This window comes from Ptychodera flava, chromosome 18 (genome assembly GCF_041260155.1).
Source record: "Ptychodera flava strain L36383 chromosome 18, AS_Pfla_20210202, whole genome shotgun sequence".
Classification (NCBI taxonomy): domain Eukaryota; kingdom Metazoa; phylum Hemichordata; class Enteropneusta; family Ptychoderidae; genus Ptychodera; species Ptychodera flava.
In genome coordinates, this window is record NC_091945.1 from 17660072 (window position 1) to 17675093 (window position 15022).

At 37.1% G+C, this 15022-nt stretch overlaps 1 protein-coding gene across 2 annotated transcripts in view; it reads right to left on the reverse strand.

Annotated features, from left to right (window-relative positions):
* Window positions 1-1889: 1889 nt before the first annotated feature.
* The window catches only part of LOC139117046 (protogenin-like), a 155698-nt gene continuing 142565 nt past the window's right edge, over window positions 1890-15022 (reverse strand). The window contains exons 13-19 of one of the 2 annotated variants that reach the window (XM_070679865.1): window positions 12283-12410; window positions 10018-10185; window positions 8066-8218; window positions 6883-6985; window positions 6038-6224; window positions 5127-5303; window positions 1890-2810 (exon numbers count right to left, since the gene is read on the reverse strand). In XM_070679865.1, the coding sequence (XP_070535966.1) occupies window positions 2196-2810; window positions 5127-5303; window positions 6038-6224; window positions 6883-6985; window positions 8066-8218; window positions 10018-10185; window positions 12283-12410 (1531 nt within the window). In that variant the 3' untranslated portion in view covers window positions 1890-2195. The remainder of the gene's footprint in view (window positions 2811-5126; window positions 5304-6037; window positions 6225-6882; window positions 6986-8065; window positions 8219-10017; window positions 10186-12282; window positions 12411-15022) is intronic. The other variant, XM_070679866.1, reaches the window with a different exon arrangement.

Sequence of the window (15022 nt, forward strand, 5' to 3'; positions counted from 1 at the left end):
CATTTCTTCAATGAGGACCAAGAGTAAAACAGATCACTGATGTACCTGATGTGTCTGGCCGAAAAACAGAACAGTTATCAGTCCCTATACTTTAATGGCATTGGAGCATTAACTCTGCCATGACACCTAACTGGGTTGACCCAATCTACAGAAACTATGGGGTTTCAAGGAAAACGTGAAAGATGGGTTGAGGTGGAGTAGAGTTTCTTACAAAGCACTGAAATAGAACTCAAGGCTGGTGGGTTGTAACAATGTTGGTCAACACTGAGTAAACTAAGTTAAGACAACTTTTCTCCTTGCTGATATTCCTGCCGGCCATGACTGGGCAAAGTGAGCAAAACACCACAATTGTGTAAAAATATATTACTTTCCCATATTTTTGGCATATCCCTACGTTCTTCTGGTATCAACATTCTTTGTAACTCCCAGGTATTCTTGCAAGACTGTGTTCGAAGGGCAAGTTTTGGAAGAGGCTAGTGGCACACCGAAAGCAAGCAGCCTTCTTAATTTACATCCGATGATAATTACATACAGAAAGAAATTTGCCGCAGAAAAAAATCCTTCTTTCTTCAGAAGGAAAAAATATTTAGCAAATGATAAAAATTGTGAGGAAGTGATAAGATTGAAATATCAACATTCTCACAGGAGTGTAGCTTTTCCAAATTTTTGAGGCTTTAACTAAATGATGACAGTTTTTTATTGTACCAAAATGAAATCTGTTTTTCCATCAAATTGATAATTTTTCTGAAAATATGTCATTCCTTTTACATTGAACAGCATCAGCATAATGTTGAGGTGTGTAATGTGATATTACGCGGAATACAAAAATACTCTGCGGCACGCAGCATGAAGCCACTTCAGTAACCAAGTCAAGATTTTGGTGGTTTTAGTTTTTTTTCTTTTAATATTATACATATTCAGCTGCTACGTGGAGAAGTACAAAAAGTGTGAGACATGCCGTGCAGCTGTTGACGAGATACAAAACACACATAGCAAAGAAATTTTCAACATAGCAAGTATATGCACCTTTGACCCAAACCTTTGGATGCTGTTTATGATGTCAAAGGTTATCTGAGGATCAGGGTTCAAAGGCCATATGACATGGATTTCAAATGCATTTCATTTCTGATGACTTTCATACGCGTGACGACCGGTGTCTATTTCAAAAATGGACAGAGATAGACAGGAATTGATTGGTAGGAAAATGATTCAAGTGTCTTTTGTTTTGAATTAGCTCCGACCACCAAGAAATCATGTGCAATATTTTCCAAAGAGATACATATCAAACAGTAGGTGTGCTAGATCTATGCGCCCATGTAACCTCTTCCAAGTCTTGCTATTTTTGAGTTTTCCAAGAGATTTTGTGTCTGTAAGAGAGCTAACTGCCGTCCTTGTTTCACCAAAATAATGTCACAAAATTTTTGAAAGCACTCTACAGACAAGTGAATCACATTTATGGAGGTAAATGTGAAACATTACAAAGTCCCACGCCTCTAAAACATTAACAAAAGTAATCATTGGCTGTTCCTTCAATTGATGAAGTAAATCAGCCAATCAGATTTTTCCTTTCATTTTTTGTGGACTGACAGGCTTTTTGACTGGTATACCCTGAAGAAATATACGGTGGCTATTTCACAGTTGATGTATGGGATGAAAGAAAAATATGATGACAAATATTTCTACAACCTTTGCCATCGACAAAGTACAATTATACACACAGTGGCAGCCCAGTGTGAATGGAGCTCACATCCCGCAAAGAAAACAGACCAAACAACATCATGGCAATATTAAATATTGAGTCCTCTCCGCAGACAATGCAGAGATACACTTATTTCCTGACCTGATGAATTCCCTAACTTTTTGTTTTAACCCGAGTGCTTTGTTTGTTAAAATCCTGTAAAAGTTTTCGTCTACGACAAAATTTGAGATTTTAAAGATTGCCTACCTACTCTCTCAAAGAGTTTACATCCAGTCTTGTACAATGTGCTAAAATTTACCAACTATCAAATTTCCAGACATATTCTCACAAACATTATTCATTTAAATAACAATGTCCTACCCTGATAATAACACAATTAAAATTTAAATTGTTTCTAATATTTCTTTTAAATAGTTTAAATGATTTTCTTTTTGATATAAAAAAGTCTATCCTATGGTATTTTGTAGGTGTATCACAATTTGACATTTAAAAGTCCCTAAACAGAGCTAAGAAATGAGGTATATTTGTCTGTATCTTTATTGATGCTTGAATCTCCAACTCCTTGTGTGTTGGTCTGCCTTGAGTTTGTAAAAGATTCTTCCATCGGTGCGCCCTCGCTCTCCCCTTGCTGGGAGTGGCTGAAAAGTTTATTAAGCTCCGCCTGATCTGCTGGACAAGTGTCATTTCCAGCACTTGAGTGTAATTTTTCTGGGAGGAGGTTCCCTGAGTCCGGGACATCATCAGTCACTGCTGCTGGTGGAGGAAGCGGCGGGGTTGCCATGGCCTTGCTTTCATTGTCATCGTCGAGGTTACGGTTATCATCCTCGCTGCCATGATTATGATCCTGAGTGGAGGAGTTCTGAAGAGCGCCTGCTGATAGTCTGTCTGGCAGCGCTACACTAGCAGTCTCCAACAGACCCGTATTTTCGTACGGTTCAGAAAGAAGCGATGGGCGGAAACTGTTCACACACTGAGGTAGAGTCCGACTACAACACTGATCGACAGAACTACTTGTCACATCTGCCTCCGGGTCAGCGTCGTTATCCCTTTCATCACTGTTGTCATGGCAACACGACTGGTCCTGAAGAAGTGGCTGACTGGATTCTGAGAACTGTCCGAGTGAAAAGATGGTGAAAAGAAACAAAATAAATGCAATGTAGCATGAATTCAGACACCACTTGCTGTCATTACAAACTTCATCACATAAACTTTGCCCTGTTGCCAACTATGGAAAATCAGCTAGGCCAAAAAAATTGTGCTGTTCCGATAACCAGACCTACCCATTTTTCACCTGTCGACCCTAAACTTTTTAGAGGTAAGCACACGTGGATGTAAAAAAAAAAAGAAAGAAAACACCCATAAATCATGCGTTTGTTACCTAAGCATTTGATTTTTGCTTGGGGGATGTCTTTATGTTTTTATTCCTTTATACACTATGATAGGTTTCCTAGAAATATTGTGGCCAATGTTTGATTGCCAAGAACCCCTGAAAAATGCATATTTTAAAAATAAAAATATTTTAGAAAAAAATCTCTGCCTACCTACCTACCCTATTTTTTGAAAACCATGTTATTGGAGCAGCACTATTTATTATTTTTTTGGCCTTAGGGTTACTTGCCTTGAAAATCTGTCCTGCATATGTATGCACCTCAAAATTGAATGATTCAAACTTTAGCTCAAACTTTCTTCGAACTTTCAATCATTCTCTCTAAAAATCAAGAATAGAAATCGGGGGTTGCATTGCATTACGGGAAACCTCCATTAACTTAGGAATACCCGACTTCCCTAGAGGATCAATTTCACAGACCTGCCTTGCCTACAATGGCACTACAATGGCACCAACTGGATTAGATAAACATAACAATGGAACATTCACACCTTGGGGATTAAAAGTCTTCTGTTTGTTACCCGAGTTGGTCAGGCAAGAACTCCGGTTTCAGGTACCATGCAAGTTAATGCAGCCTTCCCCTAATGGCAAATTTTGGTATAATGGAAACAAATTACTTTTAAATTTACAGACACTTGAAATTCAAAATGACCCCTGTCTCTTTGTTAAACTCCATGAGAGAAAAACGAAATTTTTGATTTTCAGAAAAATACTGGAGGTGAAAAATTTATTCATTCCAAGAGCTTCAAAATAACCAAAACAAAAGGAAGACTAGAAAAGTATCGTAAAATTTGAGAGTTCATGTCTGTTCAAGAGGTGCAATCTTTATTCTAACTTGAGTGAGAGATTTCTGATACACTCTGACGATACCGAAATTTCTATTCAAGTTGGCAGTAAATGTAAAGCACATCCATAATGGCATAATGTACTATCAACCTGTACTGCTAGTTCTCCAGCTAAGAAATACTATCTGTAGTATGGTCAGTTTGAGTGGTACATAGTTTTGTAACTTTTTCTTGGTCAGTTTTTTCTTACCTCCACATATACTGTCAGAAATTTCAGAATCAAGTGCAAATTTTTTCGCCAGTTATTGATATATTTGCCAATGTACCTCTCAGTGAATTCTGCTCCTTGGGAATAAATCCACTACCCTAATGTGAAGAATGCTTAACATGCATAACAGATGACATCCTTGATGATGTTTGATATAATTATATCATGATCATTACTGAAAATTCCTGAGGAAAGCCAGATTGAAAAACTTTACTTTACTGCAAATAATATGAACCTCTATTTCTTCTATTTGGTTTTCAAATTTTTAGAGTAAAGTTTACCCAACTGTACCCCCTACCCGTTTCAATGGTGACATATGAAGTTTGAGGTAGGATGAAACTTGGGGACAGGTCTTCAAACGTTCAAAATGAAACATAATTTTGGTGGTCAAGAAGCATGTGTGGACACATTTTATGAACATCTAAATTCAGGGTCCGTACACTAAAAGTCTCTTAAAATTAAGGACTCAAACGACTTTTTCGGCAATCTTCAAGGGTTTTTGAGGTCCAAAGTAATATTTCCCTGTTATTATTTTGAAAATGTATCATTTTTGTATACCATGTTCTAATTATTTTTACGATACTGCAACAGACCATCTTGTCATTTTTGAAAATCAAGGGTGGATTTTAAATTTTTCAGGACTTTCCAAGACTCAAGGCTTTACTTTCAAAGACTTCCTAGGAGGCTTCAATATTCAAAGACTTTCAAGGAACATACAAATCCTCTTAATTTTCCCTATACAGTTACCAAGGCAACAGCAGCCATTTTGAATTTCAAATGAATTATGCCAAAGTAAATTTTGCTCCCTAATCTAAAACTTTCCGTAATGATCCCTGGTTTTTGTTCTTGATTATCCCGGAAATAATATAAAGATTCCTTAGGCAAGGTGTGAACAAGTTGAAAACATTCCCTTTCTTGATGTACTCTGCCTTTAAAACATCCCATAATATGTAACACAAAGGTGCAGTCAAGAAATCCTTGTCTTACTTTATTAGTATTTTCACTGTACACTTGGGGAGCTCTAGGACCAGGCCCTGAGGTAGGTGCAAAGGTCGTCATATTGCTGTTGCCCGGCAACTCCGCTTGCGCTCTGTCTGATAGAGGTAGACCACCACTGCCTTGGAAACCATGTTGTGAATAATAATTTGGATAACTATTATCACCCTGAAAAGACAGTGAAAAAAAGGGACGATATTATTACAGAAAAATTAATCCTGTGTGTCTTTGTTTATGTATGCCCTACTGAAGAAGTTATTATCTCACTGTACAAAACAGACTATCCTAGTTTTTTTCATCCCTTTCATTGAAAGATATGATTTATTATTGCCTGAACAAGGGACTCTGTGCCAGTGAGAATGTGATCATTTGCCTGATTGATGTATGTAGCTTGTCCGTGGAATGACTGACTTGCAAGTGCTGGCAGATGGCACAGGAAATATCAGGTGGTTTTGTGATGCAGGCATTAAACGACTATGAGCATGAAAATACTTTACCAAACACAGGTCAATCATCGTTGTGGCATGCTTCCCAAGGAAAGAGATTTAACTGTTCAGTTTGTAATGTTAATCGAGTCACTATATTTTCAATGATGTATGTGAATATTATACATGTACAAACAAGTATCCAAGCTCTAAGGCTAAATTTTGCCAATTTCACATTTTCAACCTCACTTGCATACTTTCGGGACTTTCACTTGAACAATGGGAGTTCTTCATCCCATGACACATCTCCACATCAAATATCAAAATGATTGATATAAGCACCAGTTTGTGAGTTAGATGCACTGGACGGACAGCCAGACATACAGACCGACATGCATAAAGGCTTTTTCCACCCATGAAATATGCTGCCATTGTCATATACATATGACAAAATGTGGACTAAAATGGGCATCTGACCTTGCTGTCTATATGAGACTGTGCTGGCAACTGGGATAACATCGGTGAGAAACTCTCTAATTCCATATCAGACTGCGGCAGACCATATTCCATTACAGTTCCGTTGGATTGGCTCGGAACATGACCATTCCAGGCTGGAGCAGCAACATGGTATGTTCTAGGTTTGCACACCTGAAACAGACCATGCCTGAAAGAAAACCAGTTCACTTAGTACAGAATCATGGTTTACACTGTGAATATTTAAATCGTTGTTGTTAAATTTTCAGTAACTGTTTTTCTGAGACAAAAATTGGCAGGGCACAAAAATCTGCACTGTCAAGACCACTTGATTTTTATTCTTGCTTTGTTGAGAGAATGGTTGAAAGTTTCATGAGGAAAGTTTGAGCAGAAATTTCAGTCTTTCCATTTTGAGGCATGTACTACCTTAACAATTCTGTAAAGACTACAGACTGCACACTCAATCAGACGCAGTGCGATTGCAAAAAGCTTCTTCCAATATTCTGTTATAGATCAATTCTCGCTGAATCATATTTCAAATCTGAAGTTCAATAAGAAACACAACCAAATGATTTATTTTGTTGTCATCATATGTGCCTCAAATGTGAAAGACGTAAACTTTTGCTCAAATTTCCCTCAAGGAACATTTCAACTATTTTCTTTCAAAATCAAGAATGAAAATTGCGAGAGAGCTTTAGTTTCACGTTAGTGCTGTGATGCTAGTATTACAAAGTTAAGGTTCTTTGATATACTTGCAAAATACAGAAATTGTCAGATGCAACCATACTGCACTGATGCAGCAGAAAGTATGTGTTCGTGCATTTACAATCAACAAATTTTACACTTACCGTTTTTTGTAGATGACCAGGGCGATGATTAAGATGCACATAACTCCGATGCACACTCCAAGAATGATTTTCGTAGCTGTTGATAGATCAGATTGGTGGGAACCTGTGAAAATCAAGCAGCTTTTTTTACACCCAAGTGGTTTAACCAGTAAACCAGCCCATCATATTCACGTCACTGTGTGCGGGTAACCTAATTCCTAGCTGAAAATGCATGCAAGGCAGAATAGAATGACCAACTCTGAGAAATAGACAGTACTGTAAACCAATTTCAGTGATGAGTGACTGATATGTACAAATGTATACTGAGCGCCAAAGTCTATTTTTGTCCCCTTTATAAAATAAACCCCAGTCAATTTTTCTCAGATTTTTGCCAAAATTTTGAGAAAAACCTGTAGCAAATGAAATGTGATGTCCATTCGGTCCAAAATTGTCAAAAGATTATTGAAAAATTCATAAAATTTGGTAAATTTTTGCACTGAAATTTTGGCACGAGTAAATTACAGCGCTCAAAGGATTAACATAGAGTTCCTCTACTTAATATCAGAGACATTTTGTCCTACACAAACAATACAGGCAGCCAACAAAACTCTTTGTGCAAAAAGTTTTTCATTAATGATTTCTTGGCAGAAGGCAATTTTTTTTCCATCAGTTGGTGGCGAATGAGCTGAGGGGCAATGTCATTCTCTTGCTTGGCAGGCTTTTTGAAAACTGTCCACTAGGTGGGTGTTGTTCGAAACTTTGTTGATGGGGAGGAGACAGTACTAGTCTGGCAGTGACATATCGCAGTATAGGGGCTTTTGTAGTGGGGAGAGAGGGCAGTGGGGAATGTTTACAGAGAGTATTAAAACAGAAAAGGGGAGAGATTTCCTTGTGGGGGAAACAACAGGTAAGCAGTACACACAATTACTAATTGCCCCTCCACATTACAGTTTTTGTAGTATTAGAAATTTTTCATATTGTAGGTTGAGGTCATTACAAACAACTATTAACTGCTCCATCAGATTTTAATTTTGTTCAAAATGTTTCAGAAAAGGACATTTATTTGTAAAGTATACCTCCTGTTTCATGGGTTAGTTGGCTGGCCCTGGAAGTTACCATTCTGGTACTTAGTTCCTATGTCTTTGGGAAATTGTCTCTCTGACCTTATATCACACACTTAATTTGTGCAGTCATATATACTTACTATCTGAAACTGCGTGACTTTTATTGGAGGCTGGGATGAGAATCGGTACGGGATCAGTTGGCGGACCAACTCCAACTTCTGTTTTAGCTTTCATCTTGAAGTAGTATTCCAAACTAGGCTCCAGATTGTCCACCACTGATCGGGTCATTGTGGCTGTGAAATAGATCGATGGGTCAATAGCACTGATCACAAATGACTTCATTTTCTCTCTCATTAATATGCATGAATAAATATTTGTCCCAATTTTCCAAGTACACGAAACCTGCTAATGTTACAGTGGCTACTAAAAGTCACACTAATTTGTATGACTTTATGGTTCAGACTTCAAGCTGCAACAACAGCCGTGCATACAACAACAAAATTTGTCCGAATTTCAGGCAGCGTTGTCCAATGTCGGGCACGCGCAACTATATTTAGTATAAAATCTGAAATCGCGATCAACGCTATTGCAAAAATGGATTGCTATACGTGCAGGTACCTTCATGCACATAATTATTATCATTTATGCTTGATAACTTTCATAATACATATATACACCACCATGATGGCAACATTATACCTGTAGATAATGTTAAATTTGTTCCAGTATTCCAGTGAATAAAGGACGTCCAAAGAAACCTTTCCACAGCAGTTTGTACTGAATGGCAACCAGAATTTGAGCAGACTATGTAAGTGATCTTTGGAGCTGACTGGCATGTATGTGATTTTTCACAGAGCTGATTCTGTGATTATTCCATTGGACTTGAGCTCACAAGCTACTGTATACCTATCCATCTAGCATAAGACTTCACAGAGAAGTCCCAATTGAATGTTACACTATTTATTTTAAGTAGAATGCACTTTGGGGACAGATATTGTGTCTCAACTTTTACAATTCTTTTCTGATCTACCACTTGTGGGAGCTCATTCTAAAGATCTTGGAGAGGGAAAAATTTTCACAGTCTAAGTTTTTCAAAAGTCAGAAATTTTATTTTTACCCTTAGAGTTAACACAGGGATGGTGACCCGATTTTCAAATATCAGTTGATGTTATATAATTTGTTTCCCAAATACCAACTTTGCATGTTGACCCCTCATTTTCATTCTTGATTGGTAAAAAATCATGCAAGCTTTCACTAAGGAAAGTTTGAGCCAAATTTAAAGTTTTTACTCTCGAGGCACATACTACCTTGAGTAAATTCTCTGACACCTTCTGGGCTGAGTTTTTGTAATTTTCTACAAAGTGTCTCTTTTTTCTTGCTGTGAGACCTATGGTAGTCTTCATAATATACTTTTTGGAGACACAAATGCTCCAGTTATTTATCATCTTTTCACACTTTTGCCAAAACGATTTATTTATGCTATAAGAATGAATAATAGCAAACCATTATTTGCTCTGTTGTTGCTAAACACAACTACCACCTAGAGTACGAAATTAATTCTTTGGAAAAATATAAATTAGTGACACATTGTAGTAAATGAATTAAAGCACTACCAACATGAAATGATAGTTTTGAACTGAATTATTACACTTTTCTGATAAGCGCTGCAATGCATCACAACTGTAAAAAAATATTAAAAATTACATAAAAATCTGTTATTACAGAAAAAAAAGGACAGATGCACAGACACACGCACAGACATGACCAAACCTATAAGTCCCCCCGGACGGTGTCCATGGGGGCTAAAAAGGAAGTCGGTGATGTCGTTGCTGAACAGCTTTCAATCACAAGTCTGGTTAAAGGTATACAGTCACCTGTAATCTAAATATGCCCAGATATGGTCAAAGGGACGTTCCTTGGTATTCAAAATACCCATGTGAGGGCGCTGTTTTTAAAAAGTGGCCACCCGCTTTAAATCTGTGATTGGTTAGATTTTCTCTTTCCATGGTAACTGGCAAAATTGGAACAGGTGACAGTATACCTTTAATTCATATGTAAACAAAAAGAAATTCCGGAACGGGATTTTCCCTACCTTCCTTTTCGTCCACTGTCCACATGTCGTCAGGGTCGGCCATATCCCAGCTGTACATGATGATGTACGTTGTGATTATGCCGTTGGGATGTTCCGGCGGTGCCCACTCCAACAGTACACTTTGTATACCATACAACTGGGCATTCAAGTGACTAGGCGGTGAAGGTACTGGAGAAGTGTGGAATATAATTATTTTTATACTGAGATCCTTGGAAAAAATCCCTTTAGTGATGGTTAAGAATCATTTAAGGCTATTGTCTGGGCTATTTTAAAACACTAACCGTGTAGTACCTTGTTTTCAGAGTTTGTCATCTTTTTGTTGCAGTAGATGGTAAAATGCAGTGCAGGGGGAAAACCGGATATTCGGTTGCCGTGGTGACAATTTCAGGGTTAAAAATATGAGGAAATTTGTGGCAAAGATATCTATTGAACGAAAAGTCATACAACAACCGAATTTTTTCTGTAGCATTCAGATGTATATGTATTACAATGTGAACCTAAATCTATGACTGTTTAAGATGTCAATATAAATTAAATCATAGTCATCTCGGTAAGATTGAAAAATTAATAAATTTCACAACTTTCCGTCAAGTTTCTACTATGACATGATTGGATGACCTTGTTTTTTGAAGTTTATTTTGTAAAGTATTTAATTTCACATATGTTGGCTGATTTCATTGCATTCCAACCATTCTTTCAAGAGTTATTACTGCCACAAGAAACGAATGCAGTACAAAACACAATTGTTAGGAGTATTGGATTGAAATGTTTACAACATAAAGGTGATACTCATACTTCATGCAAAGTTTACGACCTCAAAATAGGGTATTGGACAAGTTTAAATTGTCAGTTAGAATTCTATTTACAAAAGCCTGGTTGTAATTGCTTTCTAAGTGAAAAATGAACTGTTAATTATCAAAAAAACATTGATTTTATAATCAGCATGATATTGAAATTCATGTGAGATTCTTTACTTGTTATGTATATGGACACCATAACGTCTAATATGGTTTGTTTTCTGGTTTAATTGCTATACCCGAATGAAAATCTTCATATGCCTTACAGTAATATCCACACAAAATATAAAACAGAATCATTTGTTGCAAATTTCTTCCCGATTACTCATTGATCTGGCTTTTTTAGACTGCAATTAGTCTCAAACTCACAATTCTTCCACAACGCCATATTTTTACCTCTGAAAAAGTTGCTTCAATAAGCAAGCAAATGGTCACTACTTCATACATGATGCCATAACTCAACAAAGTTTTTAGGCAACCAAAAATAGCGATTTACCTGTTTTGAATATATAATTAGACTAAATAAAATTTGACCAGGGGTCAGTTGGAAAAAAACGCGATTTTTCTCGATTTTAGTTAATATTTTTTGAAGAATGATATAGCTTATTTGAAAGTATACATGTCGAGGGTGACAATGAAGGAAAAAATAAAATTAGATTTTTTGAGCATTTTGACCGACATTAGCCCAGACGATGGCCTTAAACATTTAAGACTAAGGAGAAAAGTTGACGAAAAATTATTTGAAACAAAAATGAAGTAAGCTCAGTTAAAATGTATGATATCTTAGAGAATTTGACAAGCTGCGTACTATTTATCACTAAAACTTTGAATAACAGGCTTTGTGTGTGAAGCTTGTTGAGTATTATAGGTTCTTTTCTAGACTCTTTTCACAGGGAAAGATTTGGCCAAAATTGGAGTAGCCAGTGTGCTGGTGTATTGGATGGTTTTGGGTGAGGAGTGGGAAGTGTGTAGACACTTGGAGAGTTTGACATCATTCAATGAGACAATGAGTTTGGTCAATGACATTGTGAATCTTGGAAGCAGCCATAGCTGGTGCAGTCACCACTTTTATCCTATAAGCGTACTGTACTATGCGCATCTCTGCCATTTTCAGCAAATTTATACGCTACTACTCCACAAACCTATGCAAAATATCTATACATTAACCATTGCTACAGGTTTTTTGAAATTTCATTCTGATAAAGTAGGTCAATTCACCTATGATAGTGCTGTATTTATTCTAGACAAGGGGTTCAACTATCGTTCTAAAATCTTGAAACAAACAAGTACTTGCAATGTTCTTTCGTTTTTAAAGACATGACACTGAGGGCGCCCAAACCAAAATTGTGCAAAAACCACTCCAATCCCTTATCCCTTATTATGTTCTAACCCTTCACATTTTCAATGGTAAAGTTGCAACAAGCGCACAAAAGAAAGGCACAATATAGAATATATGGAAGTGGCTTACTGTCTTCTAATGTTTGCACACTGATGGCGGGACTGAAGCTGCTCTCCGAGTTAAAGCCGTGAGCCTTGACGGTAATGGCGTATCTTGTGAAGGGGATAAGATTTTCAAGACTGTAGTGATTTTCATTGCTGAAAGAGAATAACAGTAAGTTGCTTGAAAAGTATAGGCTCAGTTATAGCATAGGAAGCTATGACATACCGTAAAAATTCCTGTTCGAAGACAAAGAGTAAAGTGCTCTTGCTGGAACATTGCTAGATATACTCTTCGACCATTGCCTGAAGTCTATGTTTGGCCTATACAGTGGTCATACCATAATATGACGTAATTGTTTGAGAATTTTTCCAGTAGCAGAAAAATTTATCTGATACAACGTCTAAGAGTGAAGGTGCAGCCGTTAGTTTGCGTGCGGCTTCAATTGGTTCAAACTTTAACTGGGTATGCCACAGACAAAATGTCAGCTGAGCGAGCATAAATTTGCATGAATCAAACCAAACAGCACTGAGCCAGAGTACACAAATCGCCTGATTTATCGCAGAGACTGTGGAGGGACACACATCTGTTTTGCTGCCTCAACAAAAAAGTAACAGCGGAGAGTGTCTGGCCCGTCTTTTTTAAACTTTTGCGTGTCCAGTATTTTTCAGATTCATGTACAATATGCCAGCTAAGTATTCCTGACACGCTGACAACGGGTTTAACAGATGCGGACCAGTAGCTCATGTCACCGCTCAGCTGAAAGGTGGCTCATAAAATCATTGTGAAATACATGCACAGAATTTGATAATTATTGAGATCATCATTGTAAGCACGTTCGGGTTCCATAATCTGATATAACCTTAACGCTCTTGCCCCTATTTTGCTTTATATGGATTCAACCATCCTATTCCATCTGAATAAAGATATATGCCTATTGCGAATTTCGTCAAGACAACATCCACGACATATATGCACTCGCGAGCGCCAGTGCATATATGGAATGACATACTCAAAATCTCAAGGTATAAGCGCTGGTAGATGTGGTTTATTGCTATCACATTATAACAGAATATTGAAATTCGGACGTGAAATGTTGAACAAGGGATTTTTCTCTCCGGAATGTTCTCACTGTGCTATATCATGAATATAACATATTGTTTTTACGACTTGACCAATCAAATTGCTGTAATTTTGCCATCAATAAACTGTTATAATTTAATATATTCTTAATAATCTAATATAATATAATATAATATAATATAATATAATATAATATAATTTAATATATTCTTAATCACTAATATCATTTCAACGCATCAAAATGTTGCATTGAAGGTTATCAATTTGGTTTTTTCAAAGCTGCTACTTTCAAGAGTACTGGAAAAGAAAAATAAACATTACAATAAGAGATCCTCAATAAATCAGGTACCTATACTCCCTAATATCACAGCACCCCTTCTTTTCACAACTCTCTAAGTTCGTTTTTTTTCAACTTGTACACCAACATTCACAACACTTTCTTTCAGGGCCAATCTTTGCCTTTTCCGTGTTATTTTAAACCACTTAAACATCTAACCCAGGAAATTGAGAACTTTACTTCACAATGTGAGATAATTTTTCACTGAGCAGCATCCTACAATTCAATTTCACAGCCTCCCTGAACTTAGTTCACACTGTACTAAGCTGTATAGATTCATTAGTCGGACAATATTTCTCACCGCTGCTCTCTCTCTCGTGAAATCTGAATCATGCAGTCAGTTAGACAGTGCTGAGGGACTGGCCATTTTAATTCGGAGGGAGTCAGGTTTCCTTGTGGAGCAAGCTTCCCAAAGTGAACCCCAAAGCAAAAGTGAACCCCAAAGTAACATTTCCCGATATGACCCTTCACCCTTCTAATTTTATGCACGCACATAAATTATGCAAATTGGTCACTTTGAATAGATATCTCTACTCCATTTGTGTTAGATGAATGTGTAAGTATTATAGCCAATGCATCTGCTCACAAAAACCTTGGAGTTAGTCTGGTACAAGTAGCTTCTTTCATTTTAGAGAGTCATGTAACACAGACTCCCAAAGCTCAGGTGACCTTGGCATTATTTGATTAAAGACAATAAAATATTGCCATGATGTTTATGAGGTGATTAATTCCCTTCTTTAGTTGGTCACTTTCAAAATACCCCTCCCCACTCAATTGTATCTTCCCCTGATGCCCATCTCCACCAGAAACTTCCCTCCCCTCAGTCAGCTAAAAATACTCAGTCACTCAAAGAGGTCTGAGCTTCCTTTCCTTTTGGCTCAAAATTTCAAACGTGAATATTTTGTCAAACTTTGTAACAACAACTAGAAAACCAGGGTAAATACATGTTTATTACTTTTGTATAGATAACCAGGGGAAAAGGGAATAAATCTTATGTTTCTGTATCTTAGTCACAAAATAGGGCCTTTGAAGACGACCTCTTGTTGACCTTTCACCTAGGTTGGTACACTCCAACTTACTGAAAAATTCCAGGACTTTCTGAGGGTTGTCGGCTACTGATACAATTTTTTGTCTTGAGTGATAGAGAGGTCAACACGCATCAAGGATTCTCCTTATGTTGTGACAATATTTCCATAGTGAGTAATACTCAAGATAGCATTTACAAAATGCTCTACAGTCTAAGGGGTGGTAGAGAAATCCCCTGGACAATTGGCCGTTTCCACTTGTCCAGTACTCTATCAGAGTGGTTGAAAATCCCACCACTTTCAAAGAGTAGAAAAACCCTTTTCA